This window comes from Saimiri boliviensis, chromosome 12, assembly GCF_048565385.1.
Source record: "Saimiri boliviensis isolate mSaiBol1 chromosome 12, mSaiBol1.pri, whole genome shotgun sequence".
NCBI classification, from domain to species: Eukaryota; Metazoa; Chordata; class Mammalia; order Primates; family Cebidae; genus Saimiri; species Saimiri boliviensis.
In genome coordinates, this window is record NC_133460.1 from 73,221,379 (window position 1) to 73,245,567 (window position 24,189).

At 36.0% G+C, this 24,189-nt stretch overlaps 1 protein-coding gene and 1 long non-coding RNA gene across 4 annotated transcripts in view; one reads left to right on the forward strand and one right to left on the reverse strand.

Annotated features, from left to right (window-relative positions):
* The window catches only part of LOC141580620 (uncharacterized), a 312,310-nt gene that overhangs the window by 244,236 nt on the left and 43,885 nt on the right, over nt 1-24,189 (forward strand). The gene's annotated exons all lie outside the window — the stretch shown is intronic.
* The window catches only part of RNLS (renalase, FAD dependent amine oxidase), a 312,278-nt gene that overhangs the window by 80,351 nt on the left and 207,738 nt on the right, over nt 1-24,189 (reverse strand). For all 3 annotated transcript variants that reach the window (XR_012512879.1, XM_003922435.4, XM_074382538.1), the window contains exon 5: nt 5,259-5,432. Coding sequence is in view for 2 of the 3 variants with exons in the window: in XM_003922435.4 (XP_003922484.1) it covers nt 5,259-5,432 (174 nt within the window). In the remaining variant the exon portion in view is untranslated. The remainder of the gene's footprint in view (nt 1-5,258; nt 5,433-24,189) is intronic.

The window sequence follows — 24,189 nt, forward strand, 5'->3', positions numbered from 1 at the left end:
CAGTAGCCCTTTGGTATTGTTATGGTATTATTTTACTCATCTTATTGAGGAGGCAACAGTTTAATTTACTCAAAAATTTCACAGCTAGTAAGTGGTGGAACTGAGGTGAGTCTGGACTCCTCGACAGTCTAACTTCAAATTTAAGATCCTGGGATGGACCTCAGAGATCTTCCTGGGAGGTAAATATATCTAACTTGTGGCACTATTCCTTATGTCCTCTACATGACAGATACTGCTAATTGTTGGCAGTTCTTTTTCTATTGAGTTTATACCAGCTTGGGAATCATTCTTGCTTTTTGCCCCAGGTGGCAACTACTTACTGAATGATTCTCACTTGAGTTTAAACCTAGTTATCATTCACATGGGTCCAATTTGTTCATTTTACAGAATGAAATCGCTAAATGTTTTAGTAGAAACTGGCTAGATGTTCACCAAATCCACTTTTTCTTCATCCTACATATATAGGTAGACTACATTTCCAGGTTTCCTTCCAAATAAGTGTGGTCACATAACTGTGTCCTAACCAACAGAATGTGAGCACACCTGATGTACATGATTTCTAGGCCTACCCCTAAAAAACTCCTGTGGCTGTCCTCCATCCTCTTTCCATCCACAGATTGATGCCTATAAGCACACTGACTCTGTTAGTTACCTGATGAAGATGGCAGAGTCAAAAAATGGATGGAGCCTGTATTCCTCAATAAAGCTTTGAAGAAAGCTACCTACCAATCACAAACACCTGTTTGGGCTTTACGCAAGCAAGAAATAAACCTCAGTCATGTTCAGGCCATTAAAGTTTTTGGGTGTGTTTACTACAAAAACTATTATAACAAATACAGGGACTTTACAAAAGTACAACAGTAGCATGTTTCAGAATCAGAATCCGAATCTAGGTCTTGTAAGTCCAAATTCTTCCCACTATGCAAATATAACTGATAATTTAAAAAACGACCCAAGTTAATATAATACCTTATTTTAACATAAATTGTTTCAAATGTTAACTCTGTGAATATGTGAGTTAACTGGCAACAAGGGTTCTCTCATCTCTAAAAAATCTCAAGTATTTTCCAGCTGATGCCTTCAAGACCAGACTTCCCACTCCAATGATCTGGCCTAAGATTCTTGCCCAGGTATGAAGCATGAAAGGTGACATCAAGTCAGGGTTTATCAAATGTATTCTTGGGAACCATTTCTGTGGGATGGTTTGGTGCTGAAATAAAATTAACCCCATGGTCAAGTACATTTAGGAAATTCTAGATTAAAAGAAGTAAAAAGATGTCTTTTCAGTAGGAATATCTTGGAATAATACGTCCTAAGATTCTCCAAAATAAATGTCTGTATGATTTTGCAAATTTATTTGATGACAGAGCCCTTTTTCAAAGAGCATCTCAAGGAAATAGTGTTTCACTGAACACATTTTGCAAAACACAAACAAGGATATTGGGGCATACTCATAACTATTGATACTTAAAGTTGGGTCTAGTACATCCTGGAATTTACTTCCTCTGCCTCAGGCAAATTTGGTTCTGGCTGTGGCTTTCTACACATACTACCTATTTCTGACTTCTAACAAATGATTATGCCTTGATTTTGGGCTACTTCTGTATCCTCTAGCTCTATTCAAGACTTAACAACTGACTGTATTTTGTGGTCTCAACCATGCTACACTTTATCTTGTTGCTTCTCTACCTTGACAGAACACAAACATTTCATTGGTTGTGTATGTATGTTGTAGTATTAATTCTTGATTTAATCAAATACCCCAAATAAAGCAAGAATATGGAGTAGTGTTAGTGGCATAAAGAAACATCTCTTGGGTGGGTGCGGTGGCTCATGCCTGTAATCCCAGCTCTTTGGGAGGCCAAGGCAGTTGGATCATTTGAGGTCAGGGGGTTCAAGACCAGCCTAGCCAACATGGTGAAACTCCATCTCTACTAAAAGTACAAAAAAAATTAGCCAGGCATGGTAGCAGGCACCTGTACTCCCATCTATTTGGGATCCTGAGGCAGGAGGATCACTTAAGCCCAGGAGGCAGAGGTTGCAGTGAGCTGAGATCTTGCCACTGCACTCCAGCCTGAGCTACACAGTGAGACTCTCTCTTAAAACAACAACCACCACCACCACCACCTCTTACTGCCCTAGTTAAATATCAATATCAATAAAATACAGTGAAGTTACATTATGTGGGCATTTGTAGTATGAATGAATTCAACTAGACCTACTTAGTATCCTGGCCCCAAGATAGTGAGAAAAAATAATTTAAATGCAAAGCAGTTTGATTTTATGTTATGAAATGCCATTCCTGGCATTTTTTCTTACTTAAAACTTTCATAAGTTAGGATTAATTTTCTGTATAACTGACAAAGAAAAACAGGTATTTCTTTGCTTGCAGAAGTGGCACCACCAAAGGCTGTAGCAAAAATATGATTTCCAATTTACATAGCCCACTACTTTCAATATTGTATGATTATTGATATAAAAAAATTTAAAAATTCTATTATTTCAAATGCTTCCAATCATGACAGTTTATTAATATTGTTGTACTCTTTCAAATTTGCATAATTTTATAAATTATTACTGCACTATCATGTGGGTGCTTTTACCCACCATCCAACTCCATTTTTATAGCAGATTTATAGTTTGTTTGGAGATATGACTTTGCTATTTCTTTCCTTCCTGTGTGCCTTTCATAGTAGAAAATATCACTGGGTCCTATAAATCCAAACCAATTTTTAATGTGGCTTTACCAAAGAAACAGAAATCTACTGAATGTTAGGAAAATAGTTGTACTGAATTTACTGAAAAATGTTATGTCATTCTCTAAAATGTCATGTAGTTTTAAGAAACTTTGAACGTAATTTTGAATGTATATGACTCATTTTAAAAGTAATTTTGAATGTATATGACTCGTTTTATGTGACAACTTTAGAACTTTACCTCCCATGTAAGATGTGACTCTTACCTGAAGATAATGGAGATGACTGATTGCCAATCCAGCATTTACTACTTTCTTCCTTCTTCCTAACAAAACCCTGTTTTATTCAGGTAGCACTCCTCATAACTAAAGGAACGATGACCCTAGTACCAGTTCTAGGAGTAGATCTCAACTTACATAGGCTTAACATGTTGCTCCTACCCTCTTTGCCAGTGCCTGCTTTGGAGTGCTCGAGTAATCCATTTCTGGTCTGTGATACATGAGGAGAAGTCTATTAAAGGACTTCTGGAAAGATTTCCTTGATTCTTAGGAACAGAGCCAGTGATAGTTCATTTTGTTTGTAAGCATGCTGTTAAGTTCAGTATGACTCCAACAGCTATTGCCATCTTGCTACCAGTCCTTTGAGGATGGCAACATTGAGAGTGGAAGAGAGCAGAGAAAGATAAAACCTAGGTCTTTGAAGATATTCCTAAGTTCCTGAATCAATGAACCCTGAAGTCTCGCCGATCTTCTTCATAGATAATGTATTAGTCATCTCAGGCTACCATAACAAAATACCATAGACTGGGTGGCTTAAACAACAGAAATTTCTCACAGTTCTGGAGGCTGGGAAGTCCAAGATCAAGGTGCTGGTAGATTTGGCTTAGTAGGGGCTATCTTCTGGTTTGCAGTCAGCTGCCTTCTCACTATGTCCTCACTATGTCCTCACAATGAACCCTTTAAGGGTTCATCGATTCAGGAACTTAGGAATATCTTCAAAGACCTAGGTTTTATCTTTCTCTGCTCTCTTCCACTCTCAGTGTTGCCATCCTCAAAGGACTGGTAGCAAGATGGCAAGTGTGTGCAAGCCAGGACAGACAGAGAGAGAACTTTCTCTCTTTTGCTCTTCTTGTAAGACCATCAACCCCACAGGGTTGGGATCCCACCTTTAGGAACTCATTTAATCAATTAAGATAATGATAAGATAAGGTAATTAAACCTCCTAAAAGCCCTATCTCCAAATACAACCATATCGGGATTAGGGCTTCAGCTTATGTCTATGGAGGAGACACAGTTCAGTCTACAGCAGATAATATAACAAATGTCTTTATGCTGTTAAACAAGTTAAAATTTTTTTGTGTGTTATATACAGCTGAATACATCCTGACAGATATCATATCTTATGATGCAATATACGAAGGATAATGTCTAATTCATGGCATATAACATGAGAAGATCAAAGGTTATTCTCCCTTTCTCAGAACAAAGCAGTTGTAGAGTTAAAAATGGTTAGTCCATTGCTGTTCTAAGGCATTTCATGAACTGCTGATTGTACATATATGTGGTATCATGTTAACATAAACAGTCCAGCCCTAAGGGAGTTTTAAGTTATAAAAGAAACATTTTTCTAAGATCATATGCTCTGATATAAAAACCATACTCCAGCCCAGTGCTATCATTATGAAGTTCTGGTGAGCCAAGAGACGTTAGTTGGTGATTTTATCAAGCCAGACTTCTAACTGTTGGCTTGATGAAGCCATCACTACCACATAAAATACTCTTAACAGATTGGAAGGATAATTCAAGAGTTTAGTCATTTTACATCTTTACAGTTATTCCACAAAAAGCAGCATCTCAGGGACCACTGCAATCGTACAAATGAGAATACACTTTCACCTTTTTGCCTAAAAGGAATCAGTTATGTTTTTCTTAAAATTCAAATCTAATTATTATAACTATCTTCAACAAAAAGGGTGGAGTGTAGATTTCATCACATTCTAGTAAAGCTCTCATGAAACACTGTACCCGTTACACTGCATATAAAGTAAATTTACCATTTTCCCCCAGATGAAATGTAAATAAATAAACACAAAATTATAGCAAAATGAAGGATTTTCATAACATAGTAAAATTCTCCTTTTATTTCTAGCCAAAGGAGTGGAAGAACAGCACTTAACAACAACAAAAAATAACAAAACCAAACAAACCCAAACTAAATAAACAAAAACCAACTTCACCAAGAAACAAATGAGAGATATATTTGCATACAGATGCATCCATATTAAAGCAATATAACTTGGGCCATTTTGAAATCTAAAACTTTCTGATACCATTTTCATGAATTCAGTAATATAAACCATGTGGTGAGTGATATTCTGAAAAACTTTCCTCGTTTCACTGTGTATTTTATTACTGGCCAAATGTGACATTAAATTTTATCCCCTGTGGCTTGGAGTTAAATGCTTGCTCTGTTCAGAATGGCAACACTCAATTAAACAGCATTTTTCATGATCTACACCCACCATTGTTACTGTATTTATGGGGAAATAATGGGGGTACTGACCTATATTGCGCTTCTTATTATCAATGGAGATGAAGCGTATGCAGGGATTACTGGTGATGTACAGCCCAGCCCAAGGGACATCAATCTTCGTGCCAGCTTCATAAAAGAGGCCCAGAGCATAGCGAGCAGAGTAGCTCACAGCCTCCAGTTGCTGCCTTTGGCATTCACTAATTACTGTGGAAGAAAAAATAAAAGGCATCAAACTCGAAACTATCATCTTTCCTTTTAGTACATCAAATATAAAACTCCTTTAAACCAGTTCCAACTACTTCCACCAACTCCATCTCACTTACAATGAATTTTGAAATAGCACCTTTTTGAAATAGCACTCTAATTTCTTTTTGGAATAACTACTAACTTTGACACAATTGTTTTCATCAAGCTGAAGGTCCACTCTTTGGATTGGCATTCAAGGTTCTGAAAATCTGGCTCCAAATTGCTTTTTTAGTCTGGTATCCTAGTCCTTGGACTGTCTGGCCACATTATAGATTCCATACACTGACCACTTACTAGAAGTCAGGGTATTATATACTTGATATAAGTCATTTCACTCTATCATAACAGTTTTAAAAGGTAGAGTATTATTTTCATGTTACAGATGAGGAGGCTAATGCTTTATCTGCTATGATCTCTTAAACTGTTCCACGGACACAAGGGGAGAATAACACATACTGGGGTCTGTTGGGGATGGGATGATCTGTGCAGCCACCCACCATGGCACATGATTACCTATGTAACAAACCTGAGCATTCTGCACATGTACACATGAACTTAAAAGTTGAAGAACACAAACAAAAACTGCTACACACACACACACACACAGTTCCATGTCATAGAGTGGTTTGTTTGCCTGTCATCTTTCTGCCAGTGGATTATAATAGCTCCTTAAGTAGAAGGACCACACTTATCTTTGTTTATAGGTCCCTACCCTACTCATTACAAGCACACCAAAGATGAAATTTTAAAGGGATAGAAAGGCAAACAAAGACATGCAAAAGAAGATTTTGCAAAGAAGAAGTTTTGCAACTTTTTCACAAAAGAAGGTGAAATGTAGGAGGTAAATAATGGGAGAAGCCTGGAAAAGGAATTGAGCAGGTTTAGGTTCAAATCCTGACTCCCTATTTACCAGATATGTGACACTGGTCAAGCTACTTAATTTCTCTGATTATGATTCTCTTGTCTATACTGGCAATAATAGTACAGAATGCATTAGTCTGTTGTGAGGATTATGTGAAATAATGCATAGCACAGTGATTGGCATATAATAACTGTTCATTAAATAGTGACTGTTTCTACTATAAAGAGAAAAAATATTTAGGAAAATGGGACAATGTTCTATCCTGAGGTGGGAAAAGAAGACATTTCTTCTACTTTTTACTTTCTATCTCCAATCCCCCTACCTTTAAGGTCTCAGGGAGCTGCTTATGTATGCACAACATTAATAGTTTAGGTTTCAAAGAATGTCATAGGTCTGTGCTGCCTTAAGAAGGCTCATTCAGACATGGACCATATGGGAAATTATCATTTAATTGGGGTGAAAATATCCTAATCTACAATAGTAGGGATAAGTAAACCTCAATGATGAGGAGGAACTTTAGTTACACTTTACAGAAGTGGCATTAAGAGGTAGACAGAGGTAGGAAAGGTATTCAATAAATTACTTAGGCACAGTAATAATCCTATAGATTATTTCAGCTACAAAACATTTTTAGAATCATTACCTCATTTAGTCTTCACAAAAGCCATCCTCATTTTGCATCCCCAGGAAGGTGAGATTCAGATAGGTTAACTAACCTGCCTTAGGTTACACAGCTTTCAAGTTGTGTGGTCAAGATGAAGCCAGAGCTCCCACATTGGAGTTACACATATATTCTTATTACCCTATACTCTTCTCTGCTTATCAGTAAATCTGAGTTTCAGAATAAACTTTGGCATTATTTTCTCCTATGACATTAATGGCTATTTTGTATTCATAAGTAAAAGCCATCTTTCCCTTTAACTATAATTTTCTGCCTTATTAAAAGCTGAAACTACCTGATGAACGAATGATCTGACATTGGCCTCATTGCACTCAATAAATTTGGGACTTAATTTTTTAATTTATTCTGCTTTTAAAGTTATGGTTTGATGTTGTACTTACCGTTTTTTAAGAGGGAGGAGGAGAAACATACTAATGCTAGCAGCTGAGCAATCACTGTTTCCCACTTTTTGAATTAAAAACAAACCAACCAAACAAAACTGTAGTTAGCTACTTAGTAACTGAAAGAGCCCAAAACTTTTATATATTTTTTTAACCAAAACTGAAGGGTCAATAGGTTGACAACCAAATTGGACCTCTCCCCAAGCCCCCCACTTTTGCTAGCTTTCAGACAAACTGCCAAGTGGTAAATCCCACTGGGTAGTCCTTTGAAAAGGTAATGGATATCTATATAGAAACAGCAATTAACCTTATACACCCTTGTTTACTTCAGGGCCTCTACAATTCATTCTGAGAATGGGGAGGTGAGACTTCTGACTGAAACGATCTCAATTTCTGGACAGTCACTGACAAAAACTTTATCTTTGGAGTCTTAAAAGTTTTTAATTGTTGCAATGTAGGCAGGATCTAAAAAAAATGATCTCACTTTGTTTAAAAAAATTTCTAGTGAAAAAATGCTAAAGAAACCAGCCCTAGGTCCCACATATTTTGGCAAGCAAAACAATAGATTATTTCTTATTATGTTTTCAAAGAGGACAAATGACCACAAATCATGGCTTCTATAAAAAGGCCGAACTCCAATATAATAAATTTTTACCTGGCTGTCATCCTCATTTAATTCTCAATCAACAGGATTATATAATCCAGTAGAATTATATAACCCACAAACACACACATACACATATGAGATATGTTATATAACATATATCTCACATAAATAATATAAAATGTATTTTATGACTATCTATGATATGAGTAAAATGGCTAAAAATTGTAGTGAACAGAGTAGTTCACATGCATACTTTCATTAATGAGGAAAATTGTTCTTATTTCATTCTTCTTGTGCCTGTGTCTTTGTATGCATGAGTGGGTTTGTGGGAGGTGAAGAGCAGAGTGAGAAAAAGAGAGAGAAGAGAAAGGTGAGAGAGAAGAACAGAAGACCTGGCTGTATTTCTGAATAAACACAGAGTAAGTAATTTCATTTTTTATTTCTTCATATAATTCTATTCTTTTTGTTTCCAAATCTATAAAAGAAGGCTAATACATATTCTGCCTATTTTGTACATTTTTTGGTGACAATCAAATCCATCCATCCATTACTTTATGTTACACACTTTTCCAGATGTTAGGGCTATAAAACAGAAGGATAAAGTCCCTGCTCTCATGTAGCCTACATACTAGTGGCAGAGAGGCCATTATAAATAAATAATCAAGTAAATGGTATGTCAGTTGGTAATAAGAGCTATAAGGAAAAATAAAGCAGGTAAAGGGATAAGTAACAGGTTTGAGTGAGGCTATTTTATACAGACTGTCAGGGACATGCATCCCCTCTGAGGATTTTACTTGAATTGTCAGGAAAGCTACTACTTGTTATGAGCCAAGGATAGACATGGCCTGCCTTCTGTCTTAAAATTCTCATTCTGACTACTGGTGAAGATACAAGGGTACAAGAGTGAAACTGGGGCAAACAGCTATTGCAGAAGTATTACATTAGAGAGAACAGTAGAGAAAGACAGAGCGGCTACAGTTTGGATGAAATATATGGGGGGTGTGTGTGTGTGTGTGTGAATATGTGTATACACTCTTAAATAAAAATTATGAGAGGCTATTGATTTGGGTTGAGATTTTGCACTAGGTCCCACCAGACAAACCTAAACTGGAGTAACTCATGCGAATGTTCCTGATCACCAAACCAAAACCTAAGCTATTTACTTGCAAGATCTGACTAAAGAGATTAGGGGAGAGATGATAGCCAAACCCCCAAAAAGGTCAGTTTTCTGAAAAAACAGGAAATCCACAGCAACCAATCAAAAGGGCCCAGTCAACTGAGCTGAGCTGGCATAGTACTCAAGTCTCTTCTGCTTTTATCCATACAAGGAGAGTAACCTTTAGTAAGCTGACATTAACCAATTTACTTTTTACACTAGATGTTCCCTTGTTCCAGCTCAAGTTGCCTTACAAAAACCAACTTTTCTGTCATGGCCAGTGGAGCTCTTGTCTGTTTTATAGACTGGATGCTGCCTGGTTCATGAATTGCTAACACAAGTCAATTAACTCTTTAAAATTTCATTTGTTGAAATGTTGTTTTTGACAATATGCACATACACATATACATGCACACACATATATGTGTATATATATATCTATAATGTAAATTTTAATAGAGGTTAAACATACATAGAGAAAAATATGCCTTGATGAATTTTCATAAAGTGAACACACCCATATAACCAGCAGCCAGATCAAGAAACAGGGCATTACCGGAACTCCAGAAGCTACCTTCTGCTCCTTTTTCTAGGCACTCCCTTCTTGCTGCAGGTAATCAGTCATCCTAAATTCCAACATCATAGATTACTTTAGCTGTTTTTGAACTTTACATAAACAATGATATGATATATATATTCTTTGTGTCTGGCTTCTTTCACTCAATATTATGTTTGTTATATAAATATTGTTAGACGTAGTTAATTAGTTATCATTGTGGATTGCATTGCTTGTATGTATATACTACAAGTTATTCATTCATTCCATTGTTGGTGAACATTGAGATTGTAGATTTTGGTGATTATATATTTAATGTGAAGAACATATGTACGTGATTCTCTAGTACTGGAATTCTGGAATCATGAAGCTCACATAATTCAGCTTTAGTAAATACTGCCAAATGTTTTTCTAAAGTGATTGTACCAGTTTATACTTCCACCAGGTATATATAGTTGCTCCACATTATTGCCATCATTGGCTACTATCTGCCTTTTTAATCTGGGGTGTAGAGATTCTATGACATTTCTATGACATTGTGGTTTTAATTTGTATTCCATAATGACTAATATTTGAAAACTCTTCTATGTTTGTCATTCATATATTCTTTTGTCATTTCCTGTTCAAATCTTTGACCATTTTTCTTTTGGGTGATCTACCTTTTTCTTAATGCCACTGTGAAAACTTCCTTCTCCTGGGTAGCCTGCCTTATTACCGTCTTAATAGCATGATTTCATAGAGTTTTAATTTTAATATAGCCCAATTTATTTTTTTCATTTATAGTTAACACTTCTCTGTCCTGTTTAGAAGTTTTTGTCAATAGCCTACTTCATGATAATAAAGATTTTTCTTTTTTTTTTCCTGAAATCTTTATTAGTTTACATTTCATGAGGTTTTGTTTATATTTTGAAGTAATAGGCAGCCAGGAATTCTACTGGCCTTAAAAGTTGGTGTGAGGGACAGACCCCAAATACATCGAGTGCTACTTCCTCTCATCCACCCTAATTAAATAAACAATAGCTTTATTATCCTATTATTTAAAAAATCACAATATAAAAATAAGACACTAGATTATAAGCAACTTGAGGCAAAGACTGTGCTTCCTGAGCTTTTTATGTCCAGGTCCCAGGATAGTGACTAGTGCAACAATGGCATTCAATAAATATTAATGAATATATCCTCATTTTAGAAAATTTGGCAAGTAGGTAAGGATAAAAAGAGGGAAAAGGTAAAAATATCACCATATTTTCATTATTCAGATAAACAAGTAACATTTTGGTATTTTTCCTTTAGTATTTTTTTCTCTCTAAACATGGTTGTGATCCCATTGTACATATAATTTTGCATACTGAATTTCTGTTTACCATATGACCAAAAACCCTCATTGTAAATATAATTTTTAATGCTGCTATATTTGCTAAAATAGGTGTTGCATAATTTGCTTTATTTCATTAATGTTGAACATTCATTTCCTTTTTTCTATTATAATTAATACTATTATGCACATCTTTGTGCAGACTTTTAATCTATGTTTCTAGTTATTTCCTTAAGATAGAAATTGAAAGTGGAATTACTGTTAAATTGATTTTCAGAAACACTATGCTAATTTTTAATTTCTATTAACGGTATGTAAAAGACCCATTTCACTGTATTCCTTGCTTATGGTAGGTGATTTTTGTTATTTGCTAGAAAAAATTAATCTCATTTTGGTTCTAATATAATAAGACTAAATATTCTTCATATGACTAAAAGCCCATATATATTTTCTCTTTTGGAAACAATCTGTTCATGTCATTTTGCTAACTGGTCTATTATTCATGTTATTAAATTGATTTCTATGAATGGGTGATATAGGGATTCTCTACTGTGTGCTATAAAATTTTTCCTGTGTGTTTAGTTTTTAGTATTGGATATATTATAATATTTACATAGATAATCAGTTTCTTTCCTCCCTCCCCATACCCCTCTATCTTTAAACAGATACAAGAAGTCTATTTGTGCCAGTTTTTCTTGTCCTCCCATGTTCACTCCCTGCCCTTTTCTACTTTAATCTGTGCCCAGGAAGACTGACCCCTTTATGGGCTGAATTCCCTTGAGTTCTGGTTTCTGGAAAGTTTTGGTCAATTGGTGACATAGGCAGGGGATTCTAGAGTAGGAGACAGAGACTGGAATATTGATTCTTCCTGTGACTTCCTGCTTTGCCAGGTGTTGGCAATGCTGAGCTCTTTTACAGTTAAAGCTCCTTTCAGGTGGCTCTTCTCCCCTGGTTCCAACTCTCATGGGGCTTTGGTAACCTTTTCTTCCCTCACCCATTTAGGCCTAGGAGTAGCATGGCTTCCTGCTGTTAGTAGTTCTTAGGTGCCACAACATCCCTGGCTGGCTGCCGTAACCCTGCCCACTATTTTGTAAATACCCCTTCCTTAAATTCTTTTTCTGGGTACAGAATCTTACTCTGTCACCCAGGCAGGAGTGCAGCAGCGCAATCTTGGCTCATTGCAACCTCCGCCTCCTAGCTTCAAGCTGTTCTGTCTCATCCTCCTGAGTAACTGGGATTACAGGCACATGCCAACACACCTGGCTAATCGTGTGTGTGTGTGTGTGTGTGTGTGTGTGTGTGTGTTTTAATAGAGAGGGGGTTTCACCATACTGGCCAGGCTGATTTTGAACTCCTGACTTCAAGTGATCCACTCACCTTGGCCTCCCAAAGAGCTGGGATTACAGGCGTCAGCCACCACGCCAGGCCCCTTAAATTCTTTACATAAAACTCTTTCACATATACCATCTATTTCTTGCTGGGACCCTGACTGAAACAACATTTAACTATATGTTCTAGCTTCTTCTAGGAAGGCACTCTGAAGCCAAGTAGAAACATTATGCTGTTAGGCAGTGGTAGAGATCAACCTTTTAAAACCAAATCCTTAGGCCCAGGAGTATGGTAAGACTATTTTGTGATTTATGAAGGTCTGTTTTTTCATAAGTAAATAAGTTACTGCTTTCAGATGCATTTATCTTCACATAATACTGACTTTGGGGGCATGATTATGAATATTTTAATGTTAATAGTAAAATAAATACTTTTTTAGCATATCATGGTATTTATTACCAATATTATAATTATTGGTAAATGCTGCTCACGTTGACACTTGGGGCTCAAAGCCTTTAAACTCCTGCCAGAAGTTTTGTTGTTTACAGCTAATTACAGAAGATTGCTATTTTCCTGATTTACCACCATATATTAAGTATTTTAGCTTAGGGACAGCTGAAGATAGGAAGCCAGTTTATATTATAACTAAGTTCTGATTCAGGAAAACCACTATTGATCTAGTTATTACCTTTATATTTTTATGTTGAATTCCAAGAATGTCAAGAAATGTTGTGCACCAATTCAACTCCTCACATTAGACCATCTAGCTTTGGGGGTACACAAGGACAGTAGCATCTTAGCTAGAATAGCTGGTTCCTCTTCACTCAAAGTGACTGTAGAAAGTGCTGAAAGTCCCATTTTCCATAAACAGTTCTCCTAGCAGACCAGGAGAGTTTGAAATTTTACCACTCATGAGTCATTCCTTTCCTATAAAAGCACAGAATCAGTCTCATTTCACTTCACCTGGAATAAATTGAATGTTAACTTGGATTCTATAGGTATAGAAGTCATTAAGCCTGGAAGCAGAGTTTTAGAAACAGTCTTGGCAAGCAACAAATCTAGAGTTTATTGGTGACAGACTTCAGCAGTTATATCTATGTGGGATTCCCTGAGGAAATATTTCTTTCAGCCTGAGAAGCATCTCTGGAGTCAGAACAATTTGGGTTTGAATTCTGTTTCTGACATTTATCTGTGTGACATTGGTTGAGCTACTTAATTCCTCTAAGGATCTGTTTTCCTGTAAAATAAGAACAAAAATTCTGCCTCCCTTAAAGATTATTTTAAAAAAATTAAACAAGATAATAGTAAGTGTTTAACACAATACCTAGCACATGGTAAGCGTATTGCAAAAACCCAACACGACCATACTTGATTTAAAGAGCCTTCAGGGGTGTCTATGTGTATATCACACTTTAGCAATGTTTTTAAAAAGCCTTTGGAAGTGGCATCCTAATATTGAAGCATATCAGAACAATACTAAATCAAAGACATGTCTTTGGCTAGTGAAGTGCATGGATACACTTCACTTTTCAGAGCAGAAAATAAAAACAAAACAAAACAAAACTTACTATTAAGGCAAAAAGTATTTCAGGCAATAATTTTTGAAAAATTAACATACACTGTGAAGTTCTTTAGTTATCTTTCTACTTTAGAAGGTTGAATGTTCAAAGATTTGTTTCTGGAAATAAATGAGAACCAAATTTTGGATCATTACTCCAGCACTATATTTCTTAATCCTATCCCACAATTGTATAAAAATAAAAGGTACCAAAGAAGTGGCTTTCTCTGTATTGTCTTCTGCTCACTTGAGATTATTTTTTGATAAACATTTAGGATTAAGCTGTTTTTACACTCGTGTGTTTATGGAGAATGCTAATCATTACCTGAATCCAAATCATTACTTGAATACACTAACAGGTAAATTCTGTCCAGCTGCTATGCATAGCTGGTTTATTTTGGAAGTCAGAAGGAAAGCACTGGTGTTTTAGGACAATAAAGTTTGTATCTAGCAAGAGAAAGTTATCTTAATGCTTCTCAAATATTGTGGGGCCCTAACAATCAATGCATTAAGTGGCATTTAAAAGGAAAGAAAAGAACATAAAGACTGCCGAAGTTTCTAAAATTGATAAGTTTCTAAAGAAAAGAACATAAATACAGCTGAAGTTTCTTAATTGATAATGATTTTCATTTTGTTCCCATAGGATAAAAATAAACAAGGCATTTTTTTAGGAGCAAGTTCTTTAGCTTCCATGATTAAACAGGTGATCCTGCCATACTGGAGGTAGATGTCATGCCAAAAGGCCTCTGCAGTACTGTAAAGGCTCAAACTGTTAGTGTGTTACCAGAATTTGTGATTAATCAGGTCCCCTTCTCTCTCCCCCTGGCAATCAGAGAGCATTTTCTAATCCCTGCTGATTCCCCATCTCTTTAATCATAAAGAACAATCTGTCAAGGAAAAAAAGAGGTTTTCTCTCTGGTCCCTGCTTTACTGCCTTTTGCCACTCTGTCCCAGCAGCCATGTAAAAGAGTATTTAGCTATGTAGATGTGACTGCAGTTGGTTTTTCTTAAAATCTTATGACTTTCTCCCAATCACATGAAGTCTGCTGCTTTACAAACTACCCACTCTTCTCTATCCGGAGGTCCCGTGAAACCAAAATGACATTCAATTGTTTCTATAGCAACATGCTCTAAGCATGGGATTAGAAAAAAAAAAATGAACATTTTTAAATGCAGAAACTGTTTTCTGAAAGCACAAAAGATTAGTTAACTTAAGCAACATTTATTGTAAGCCTTCTATGCATCCAGCACTGTGCTAATCACTCTAAAATATCTCTCAGCCACTTAGCGAGGTATAGGATTAATTTTGGTCTGAGATGTAAAATAATTTCACTCTAGTTAAAATCAATTTTATCCTTAGAAACCTTCTCTTTGGATTTCAAAATCTAAATGTATTTGGCTATCTTGTTTTATTTTTAGAAGACATACAGTAAGTCTGCAAACCACAATAATACGGTTAGAAAATGCCTGCCTTACTTCAATGCATTCTAAACTTTTTAGACTGTTATGCCATCATTCTTTTTGTTGGAAAAAGTGCTGAATTTTAGATGGGCAAGAACATGAAAATAAAACTTGTGTGTGCTATTATACAAAATGTCACAGAATATCATACATATTTTACAGCCAGTCGTCTCAGCCTATCCATCTAATTACTTTATGGCCATGCCATTCATGAGCAATATAGTCATTCTAAAATCCATAACAATAAAAACTTTATTACATGTCACCTCATATTTTTATACAGATATATATTTTTACATTTATGGCTAGATATACTTTATACCAAGGCAATAACTTGGATAATTAATATTCTAATTAAAAACTTTCATAGTTTTAGAAATCAGAAAGCACTATTTGCAAGAACCTGAAATTGAAACAAAAGATCAGAATCTGGTGGTATAAGCTCTAGGACACTCGAAAATATGTTCACCTTGTACTTTGCAGATCCACTAGCTTCTTTTCTGTTTTCATAATAACAACTTTCCATAATGCTTAGCTGAAATCAAAGCAAATAAACTAAACTTGGGAATAAAAACTGTAAAGAGGCATCAGCCTTCATCTTGTGGAAACCTACAGCATTTTATTTATTTTAAAATTATACTTTCATAACAAAAATCTCAATTTGATGAAAAGCACAATTATTTTGATTTTCATATCAGCCTAGCATTTCTTTGTGAATTATTTTTGATCTTCATATCAGCCTACCATTTCTTTGCAATGTTTTTAAAGTTTCTTTTATTAATGTATTGGTCTTTATATTAGGTAAAATATTGCTTATTTTCCTTGGTTATCTTTGTTTCCATATTATTATTATATTTGTTTTGTTTCCATAATATGAAGATAAATGATTGAAACAAGTTTAAGTCATTTTCCCCATTTCCCACCTGAGATTTACATCACTGCAAATGCTGAACCTGAAAGATTTAATAATAGAGGTTACCTTTAACTGAAAACTTGCATTTCTGACCCTCAGCAAAAGACTGTGTGTATATGCATAATTAAGTGCATAGTAATATAAAGTGATGTACATATTTTATGTCACTGAGCTTCAGTTTGCCCCCTCTGTTAAGGAGAGGTATGATCTACCTTAAAGGGCTGGTATGAAGATTAGAAAATCAGAAATTTTCTATATTAATATAAAGCTGGCACAAAATAGGGGCAAAAAATAATAACAATAATTATTGTTGCAGGAAAATAGCCCAATAAAATGACTTTCACTGGTGTAAGAAGGTACAATTGTTAAAAGGAGATTCAGCTGTGAGCTCAAAAAAGCAAGAAAATGAAAATGATTGCCTAGCTCATCGCTGGAAAGATAAGAAATTTCATAGCCTTAAGGTGTTTGCTTCTGACCTATAACTTCAGTTAAATACCAGGTTATCCAAAAGTTCTCCTTCTTAACCAGGTATCTGTTTTTTACCAGGTATCTGTTATTAATTAGGGTTAGTATATAATTTAATGCAATTAACCAAAGCAACTCTTATGCCTAGAACATAGTAGGTAGTTTACTTCTTTCTTATAACTTTTTCAATAATCATGATTTTCCCATTTTTAGAGTCAGAAACATAAATTCCTCCTTTTGCTTTCCTGCCCTAACACACCCACCTCACACACCTGTTTACTCTTTGCTTGCAGGTAAATGTGTACATCTGCTAGGGCGTGACCTCTATGATGAGATGACATATGGGATGTCACTCCATTATTTAAAGAGCAAATTCCAAAGATCAAACTTTTTTCCTCACACTTGTGAGTGATACATGGGTCTTCTCAGGGACATTAAAATGGAGCTAGTCTCATTGATTACATGGACATTTAGAATACAATTATTGAGTTACCTGCTGAAATATTTTCAGACATATCTGGTTCCACCATAGGTTACGAATATCCCATGCAGACTATTTTTCCAAGCTTCTATGCAACTAACCGTGGCACTTAACCCCAGCTCAGGCAGCAAGCAAATTATTCTGGCTTGATGTCCATCTGATGATTTACTCTTGCCAACTCCTACTCCCCACTATAACCGCAAATCACCTCCTCCCCACTTGCTCTTGTCCTTACCCAAAGTTTTCACAGTTAACAGCTCACTACTCAGCCAGTTTCCTTTTTAAAGTACATATATCCTTTTAAAATTTCCAGTTTTGTTACTCTTTCTTCCTCTTCCATTTTTGTCCTTTATCACAAGATCTCTTCTTAGCTCAAAAAATTATCTTTTCTTCCTTTACTCTTTTATTCCATTTATGAACAAGGTAACAACTTCTATCACAACAGAACAAAACCAAGCCCTAGCTTCAAAGAGAACAGAAAAATACCCCAAATAATTTTAAAATGGCTTTAATACTTAGAGTTTCAGGAACGAGAAAAACCACATTCTTTTAAAATGAAATTAGATGTCATAAAGGACTATGAACTAATAAAAGTTCCCTGAAGTCCCCTTCAGAATCTCACAAAAGACTCCATCTACTTCATCATCTGGCTTTTTGTTAATAACCAATGTTCAATATAAATAGAAACATTGCTTTGTTTCAACTGTATTGTTCTTTTATTTGTGCAAATGGTAGTATTTCTATTGCATCAATGACAAACTTTTCAGGCAGACCTGAGATGGCAGATTAAAACATTATTTCTATGGGAATACGCATTCCTAATTTGAAACAATCAGATTACCAACAGAGAGTTCATAAACTGAGCGCTGCTTCCAGTGAGAACTGATTTACACTCTGGTTTCTAATTTAGAAACAATTTCACTATGTTAGTTTTTCCTTTTGCACAAAGATTTAGGATGGTGCAGTAGGGTGAGGAAAAATGGCGTCCCTTCACTCTCCTAGGTTCTTTGGCTGCACTACAAATTAAATTGGCATAAAACAGATTAACAGGAGAAAACCATATTTAATAACATATGTATGCACCGGAGTTCCACAAAAAATAAGATTGGAAGAAGAGTCAGATGATTGAAGTTTACACAGCATCCTGAGCTACAGAAATCAGTAGAGGCTTCACACTTCTAGGGGATGGTGGCAACAAAAGTCATGGGAGGGTAAGGAGAGAAAAATGCATGGTAAATAAAGGTTGTCTTGTTATGCAGATATAAGGTCTCTCAGGTAATACAAGTGATGCTGGAGCAGCCCTCAGAAAAATAGATGTTAGTCTGTGGGGTCATGGTGTCCACCACCAATCTCCTCTGCTGTGATAGAAGTTAAATCTTCCTTGGTTGATAAGATTCCCAGGGAGGGGATTCCTGACAACTTAGTTCCTTTTGGAGGCTGTTTTTAGGAAGACAAGGGAGCTCAGAGGAAGCCTCTGCCTGCATCCACTGTTCCCCAAGTGTCCTCAGCCTCTGCCTGCATCCACTGTTCCCCAAGTGTCCTCAGTTCAAGCTAATAAGCATACCAATGTGTCATATTTTGGGGTGGCATTTTCTGAATCCGTTCAGTGAAAAAAGGAGGCAATCAGAATAGGCACCTCATAGAAAAATTTACCTCTATTTCAAATAATGTTTACTGGGAAACTGAATTTAATGATGAAGCAAATAAAATATTTCTTTTATGCAATATAGATGAGTCAATGTCGCTTTGAGAAATTTAACTTTTTAATTTGTTAACTTGGTGTTTGTATTTCATTAGCAATTGCAAATGAATAATCTACTATTCTCTTGCAAGTGTCAAAAAGATAATGTTGTGGGGAAAGCAGCTCCAACTATTACTCAGGCATGGCTAGAAAAGGCTTGCACTTTTCATTGTCTTTTTCTAGTCACTGAATCCCTGGCTTTATTTCTGTGGTGGCAGGTATACCAAAATCAGAGTGAGATTATACTTGCATAACAGTATATATAGCAGCCTGCTTTTGTGAAATATATGCAAATCTTCCCCTACATACCATGTAGTTAACTCTACAATTAACAATATGTAAATATTGTGAGTAAAATAAATCAATATAAAATCATACATTCACATTCTCAATATTTAAAAAATATCAAAATGATCTTGGCAAAAAATATAAAACATTTTCTTTTTGGAAAAGAAAATATGTTTTAATAGTCTTGTTAAAAATACTACCATATAAACTATGCACTTAAAATACTAAAAACAGAGTAACACTTTTAACTTCATAAGAAATGTCAAACCATTTATTATTAATTATTCATTAAACTTAGTGAATTATTTTACATGGGAAAATTCTTTTTGAAATAATATTTGTAAGGCTTCCTAAAATCAGACAAGGTTAACTACACTTGAGCATCTTTCTTTTTTTTTTGGATTGCATAAATTTATTAGAATTGGAGGCATTGTTTAATCTTCTTGTGCCCTGAGACTCCATATCAGCCTGTCTACAAAGTCCACTGGGAGGCCAAGGATCATTTGAGCCCAGGAGTTTGAGGCTGTAGTGAGCCTTAAAGGGCCACCGCATTCCAGCCTGGGTGAGGAAAGACCCTTTCAAGGGCTAAACTGCAGAACATTTTACTTTCTTGCATTTAATTCAGAAGTATTCTTTGAAAAGCTCAAATACAAGATAAGGTGCATTCTCCACATCCCCGTGTGTGTGTGTGTGTGACGTGTATGCACACACACACACACACACACACACACACACACACATCCTTACTATTATTTTCTTCTAATCTTCTTTTTTTTTTTTTTTGAGATGGAGTTTTGTTCTTGTTACCCAGGCTGGAGTGCAATGGCGTGATCTCGGCTCACCACAACCTCCACCTCCTGGGTTCAAGCAATTCTCCTGCCTCAGCCTCCTGAGTAGCTGGGATTACAGGCATGCGCCACCATGCCCAGCTAATTTTTTTGTATTTTTAGTAGAGACAGGGTTTCACTATGTTGACCAGGATGGTCTCGATCTCTTGACCTCGTGATCCACCTGCCTCAGCCTCCCAAAGTGCTGGGATTACAGGCTTGAGCCACTGCGCCCAGCTCTTCTAATCTTCTAAACATATTCATTGGACTCCCAATAGAAGATAACTGTAAGCTACAGGGAAAAAATGCAATTAAATTTATGTTCAGTAGAACATAAAAAATGGGAATATGTTCTGAGAAATGTGTCATTAGGTGATTTTTGCTTTATGTTAATATCATAGAGTGTACTTACACAAGTGTAGATAGTATAACCTACTACATACCTAGGCTATATGGTATAGTGGATTGCTCCTAGACTACAAATCTGTATAGGTGTTACTGTACTGAATACTACAGATGACTGTAACACGTTAGGTATTTGTATATCTAAACATAGAAAAGGTACAGTAAAAATACAGTGTAGAAGATAAAAAATAGTACATCTGTATGTACACTCACCATAAATGGAGATTGCAGGACTGGAAGTTGTTCTGGGTGAGTCTGTGAGTGAACGGTGAATGAATGTGAAGGCCTAGGACGTTACTGTATCCTTCTGTAGACTTTATTAACACTGTACACATAGGCTTCTCTAAATTTATTTAAAATATTTCTTTCTTCAATAATAAATTTTAATCTCAGCTTACTTAACATTTATACTTTGTAAACATTATATATTTTTTTCAACTTTCTCTTTTGTAATAACACTTAGCTTAAAACACATTGTATAGCTGTATATAAAGAAAATACAAAAATATTTTCTTTATATCCTTATTCTGTAAATTTGTATCTTAACATTTTTTGTACTTTTTAAGCTTTATCTTAAAAACTAAGACATAAACACACAGATTAGCCTAGGTATACACAGGGTCAGGCTCATCAATATCACTGTCTTCCACCTCCACACCTTGTCCCACTAGAAGGTCTTCGGGGCAGTAACACACAAGAACCTGTTATCTCCTATAACAATGTCTTCTTTAGGAATACCCACTGAAGGAACTGCCAGAGGCTATTTTACAGCTAACTTAAAAAAAAGTCTAAGAAGTATATACTAAAATAATGATAAAAAATATGGTACTGGAGCTCATAATACAATACCTCAAAAGGAAGGCCTCAGAAGCAAAAGGTTCTCCCTGATCTTTTGCCTTCCTCTTTCTGGCCACTCATTCTCTCTTAAGGCCGGCCCTTGAAACTAGAATCCTTTCTTCCAAGGCATGCCATAGAAACCAGAGCCCCTTTTCCCAAAGCCAGCTTAAAAATATTACTTTATTTAAAATAAAACTTAAAAATATTAAAATAAATCTTAAAAATATTACTTTTACTCCTGCCTCACCCCTGCCTTTCTGTAATAAAAACTGGCCATAAAAATTGATCTCACCTACCTTACTGACTGTAGGTCATAAGGCCCTCATTTCAGAGAGGGTCCTGCCCCCTATCCAGTAGTAAGGAACGCTGCACAGAAAGGCCAGGAAGAATGTAAACAGACAGGCCTTACTGGGTTTTCCCACTCAGTCTATTAGCAATAGATCATACCCTTTATGTCCAATCATATTTCCACATGCTATACATACTTTGCTGAACCTAAGTATAAAAACAGACTGTTTCCCTTATCTTTGGGTCTTCATTCTAAAGGCTCCCAAGTCATATAAAATTATATCAAATAAATTTGTATTTCACTTTTTTTATTAATCTGCTTTTTGTCAGTTGATTTCCATTATTACCACTATAAAGTATTATGTATTGTATATACTTGCATGTGCTTCACTTTTATAGGACTGGCAGTGCAACAGACTTATTTATAGCAGCATCACCACAAATATATGAGCAATGCATTTTGCTATGGCATTATGATGGCTACAACATCACGAGGTCATAGGAATTTTTCAGTTCCATTATAATCTTATAGAACCACTGGTGTCATTGACTGGAATATTACGTGGCACTTGACCATATATGCTTTAATGTTGAAGAGCGAATTAAATTAGTAACAATTTCTTTGCTTTGGTTTATTTAAATGTGAAAATGGATTGCTATTTAAGCAGAGTGTACAAAATAAATGTTTTCATATCCTAATAAAATGGCCAGTTAAAATAAAATTTTGAGCAAAAAAATATTCCCCCCAGAACAAGATGTTTTTTATTTAATAGGGAAAAACTGTGTGAAAATTTCACCTGATTTTTTTCTTATTTTTTTTTTTTCCTTTATGGGCTCCCTGATCCCGTATCTCCTCATTGGGTGGGTCTTCCCAGCCTAGGTCTTCAGCCACCTCTCACCAGGGCTATCAAGCCAGTAAAAGCTCTGTAACTCCCTGGAACAAAGCTCCCAGGGGGAGGGTGGGTTGTTACTTTGCTGTCTTGCAACTCTTACCCTTTACCTGATCCCATATCTCCTCACTGGGTGGGTCCCCTCAGCCTGGGTCTTCTGCTTCTCCCCACCAGGGCTATCAAGCCAGTAAAAGCTCTGCAACTCCCCAGGACAAAGCTCCAAGTAGGAGGGGTGGGTTGTTATCTTTGGTGTCTCGCAGCCCTTACCCTTGCTGTTTCTATGCTGTGGAGAGTCCACAGGGACCAGGGGCTAGTTCAGACCTGCAGCATAGAGAACAATTTCATAAAAAAGTGGCTGGACTATGTTCTACACAGATCCCAGTTTTCACATCTCCTCACTGGACAGGGCTGCCTGACCTGGGACTTCAACACTACTACCCTGGCCTTGCCTGACCACTTCAGTAGAGGCAGCCAAGAAGTTAAAGGAACATCCATATGCAGATATGAACCAATGCAAGGACTCTGGTAACTCAAATGCCCAGAATGTCTTATGTTCTCCAAATGACTGTGCTAGTTCTTTAACAAAGGTTCTTTTTGTTGTTGTTGTTGTTATTATTTATTTATTTATTTATTATACTTTAAGTTCTGGGGTACATGTGCTGAATGTGCAGGTTTGTTATACAGTTATACAGGTGCCTTGGTGGTTTGCTGTATCCATCCCCTCGTCATCTACATTAGGTGTTTCTCCTAATGTTATTCCTCCCCAATCCCCCCACCTACTGACAGGCCCCAGTGTATGATGTTCCCCTCCCTGTCCATGTGTTCTCATTGCTCAACAACCACTTATGAGTGAGAACATGCGCTGTTTGGTTTTCTGTTCTTCTGTCAGTTTGCTGAGAATGATGGTTTCCAGCTTCATCCATGTCACTGCAAAGGACATGAACTCATAATTTTTTATGGCTGAAAATTATTCTATGGTGTATATGTGACACATTTTCCTTATCCAGTCTATCTTTGATGAGCATCTGGGTTAGTTCCAAGTCTTTGCTATTGTAAACAATGCCGCAATAAACATGTGTGCATATGTCTTTATAACAGAATGACTTATAATCCTTTGGGTATACCAGTAATGGGATTGCTGGGTCAAATGGAATTCCTATTTCTAGATCCTTGAGGAATCCCCATACAGTCTTCCACAATGGTTGAACTAATTTACACTTCCACTAACAGTGTAAAAGCGTTCCTATTTCTCCACATCCTCTCCAGCATCTGTTGTCTCCTAAAGTTTTAATGATCATCATTCTAACTGGTGTGAGATGGTATCTCATTGTAGTTTTGACTTGCATTTCTCTATTGAACAGTGATGATAAGCTTTTCTTCGTATGTTTGTTGGCTGCATAAATGTCTTCTTTTGAAGTGTGTTTGTTCGTATCTTCACCCACTTTTTGATGGGTTTTTTTCTTATAAATTTGTTTAAGTTCTTTTTAGATTCTGGTTATTAGCCCTTTGTCAGATGCGCAGATTGCAAAAATTTTTTCCCATTCTGTTGGTTGCTGGTTCACGCTTATGATAGTTTCTTTTTTGTGCAGAAGCTCTTAAGTTTAATTGTATCCCATTTGTTTACTTTGGCTTTTGTTGCCATTGTTTTTGGTGTTTTAGTCATGAAGTGCTTGC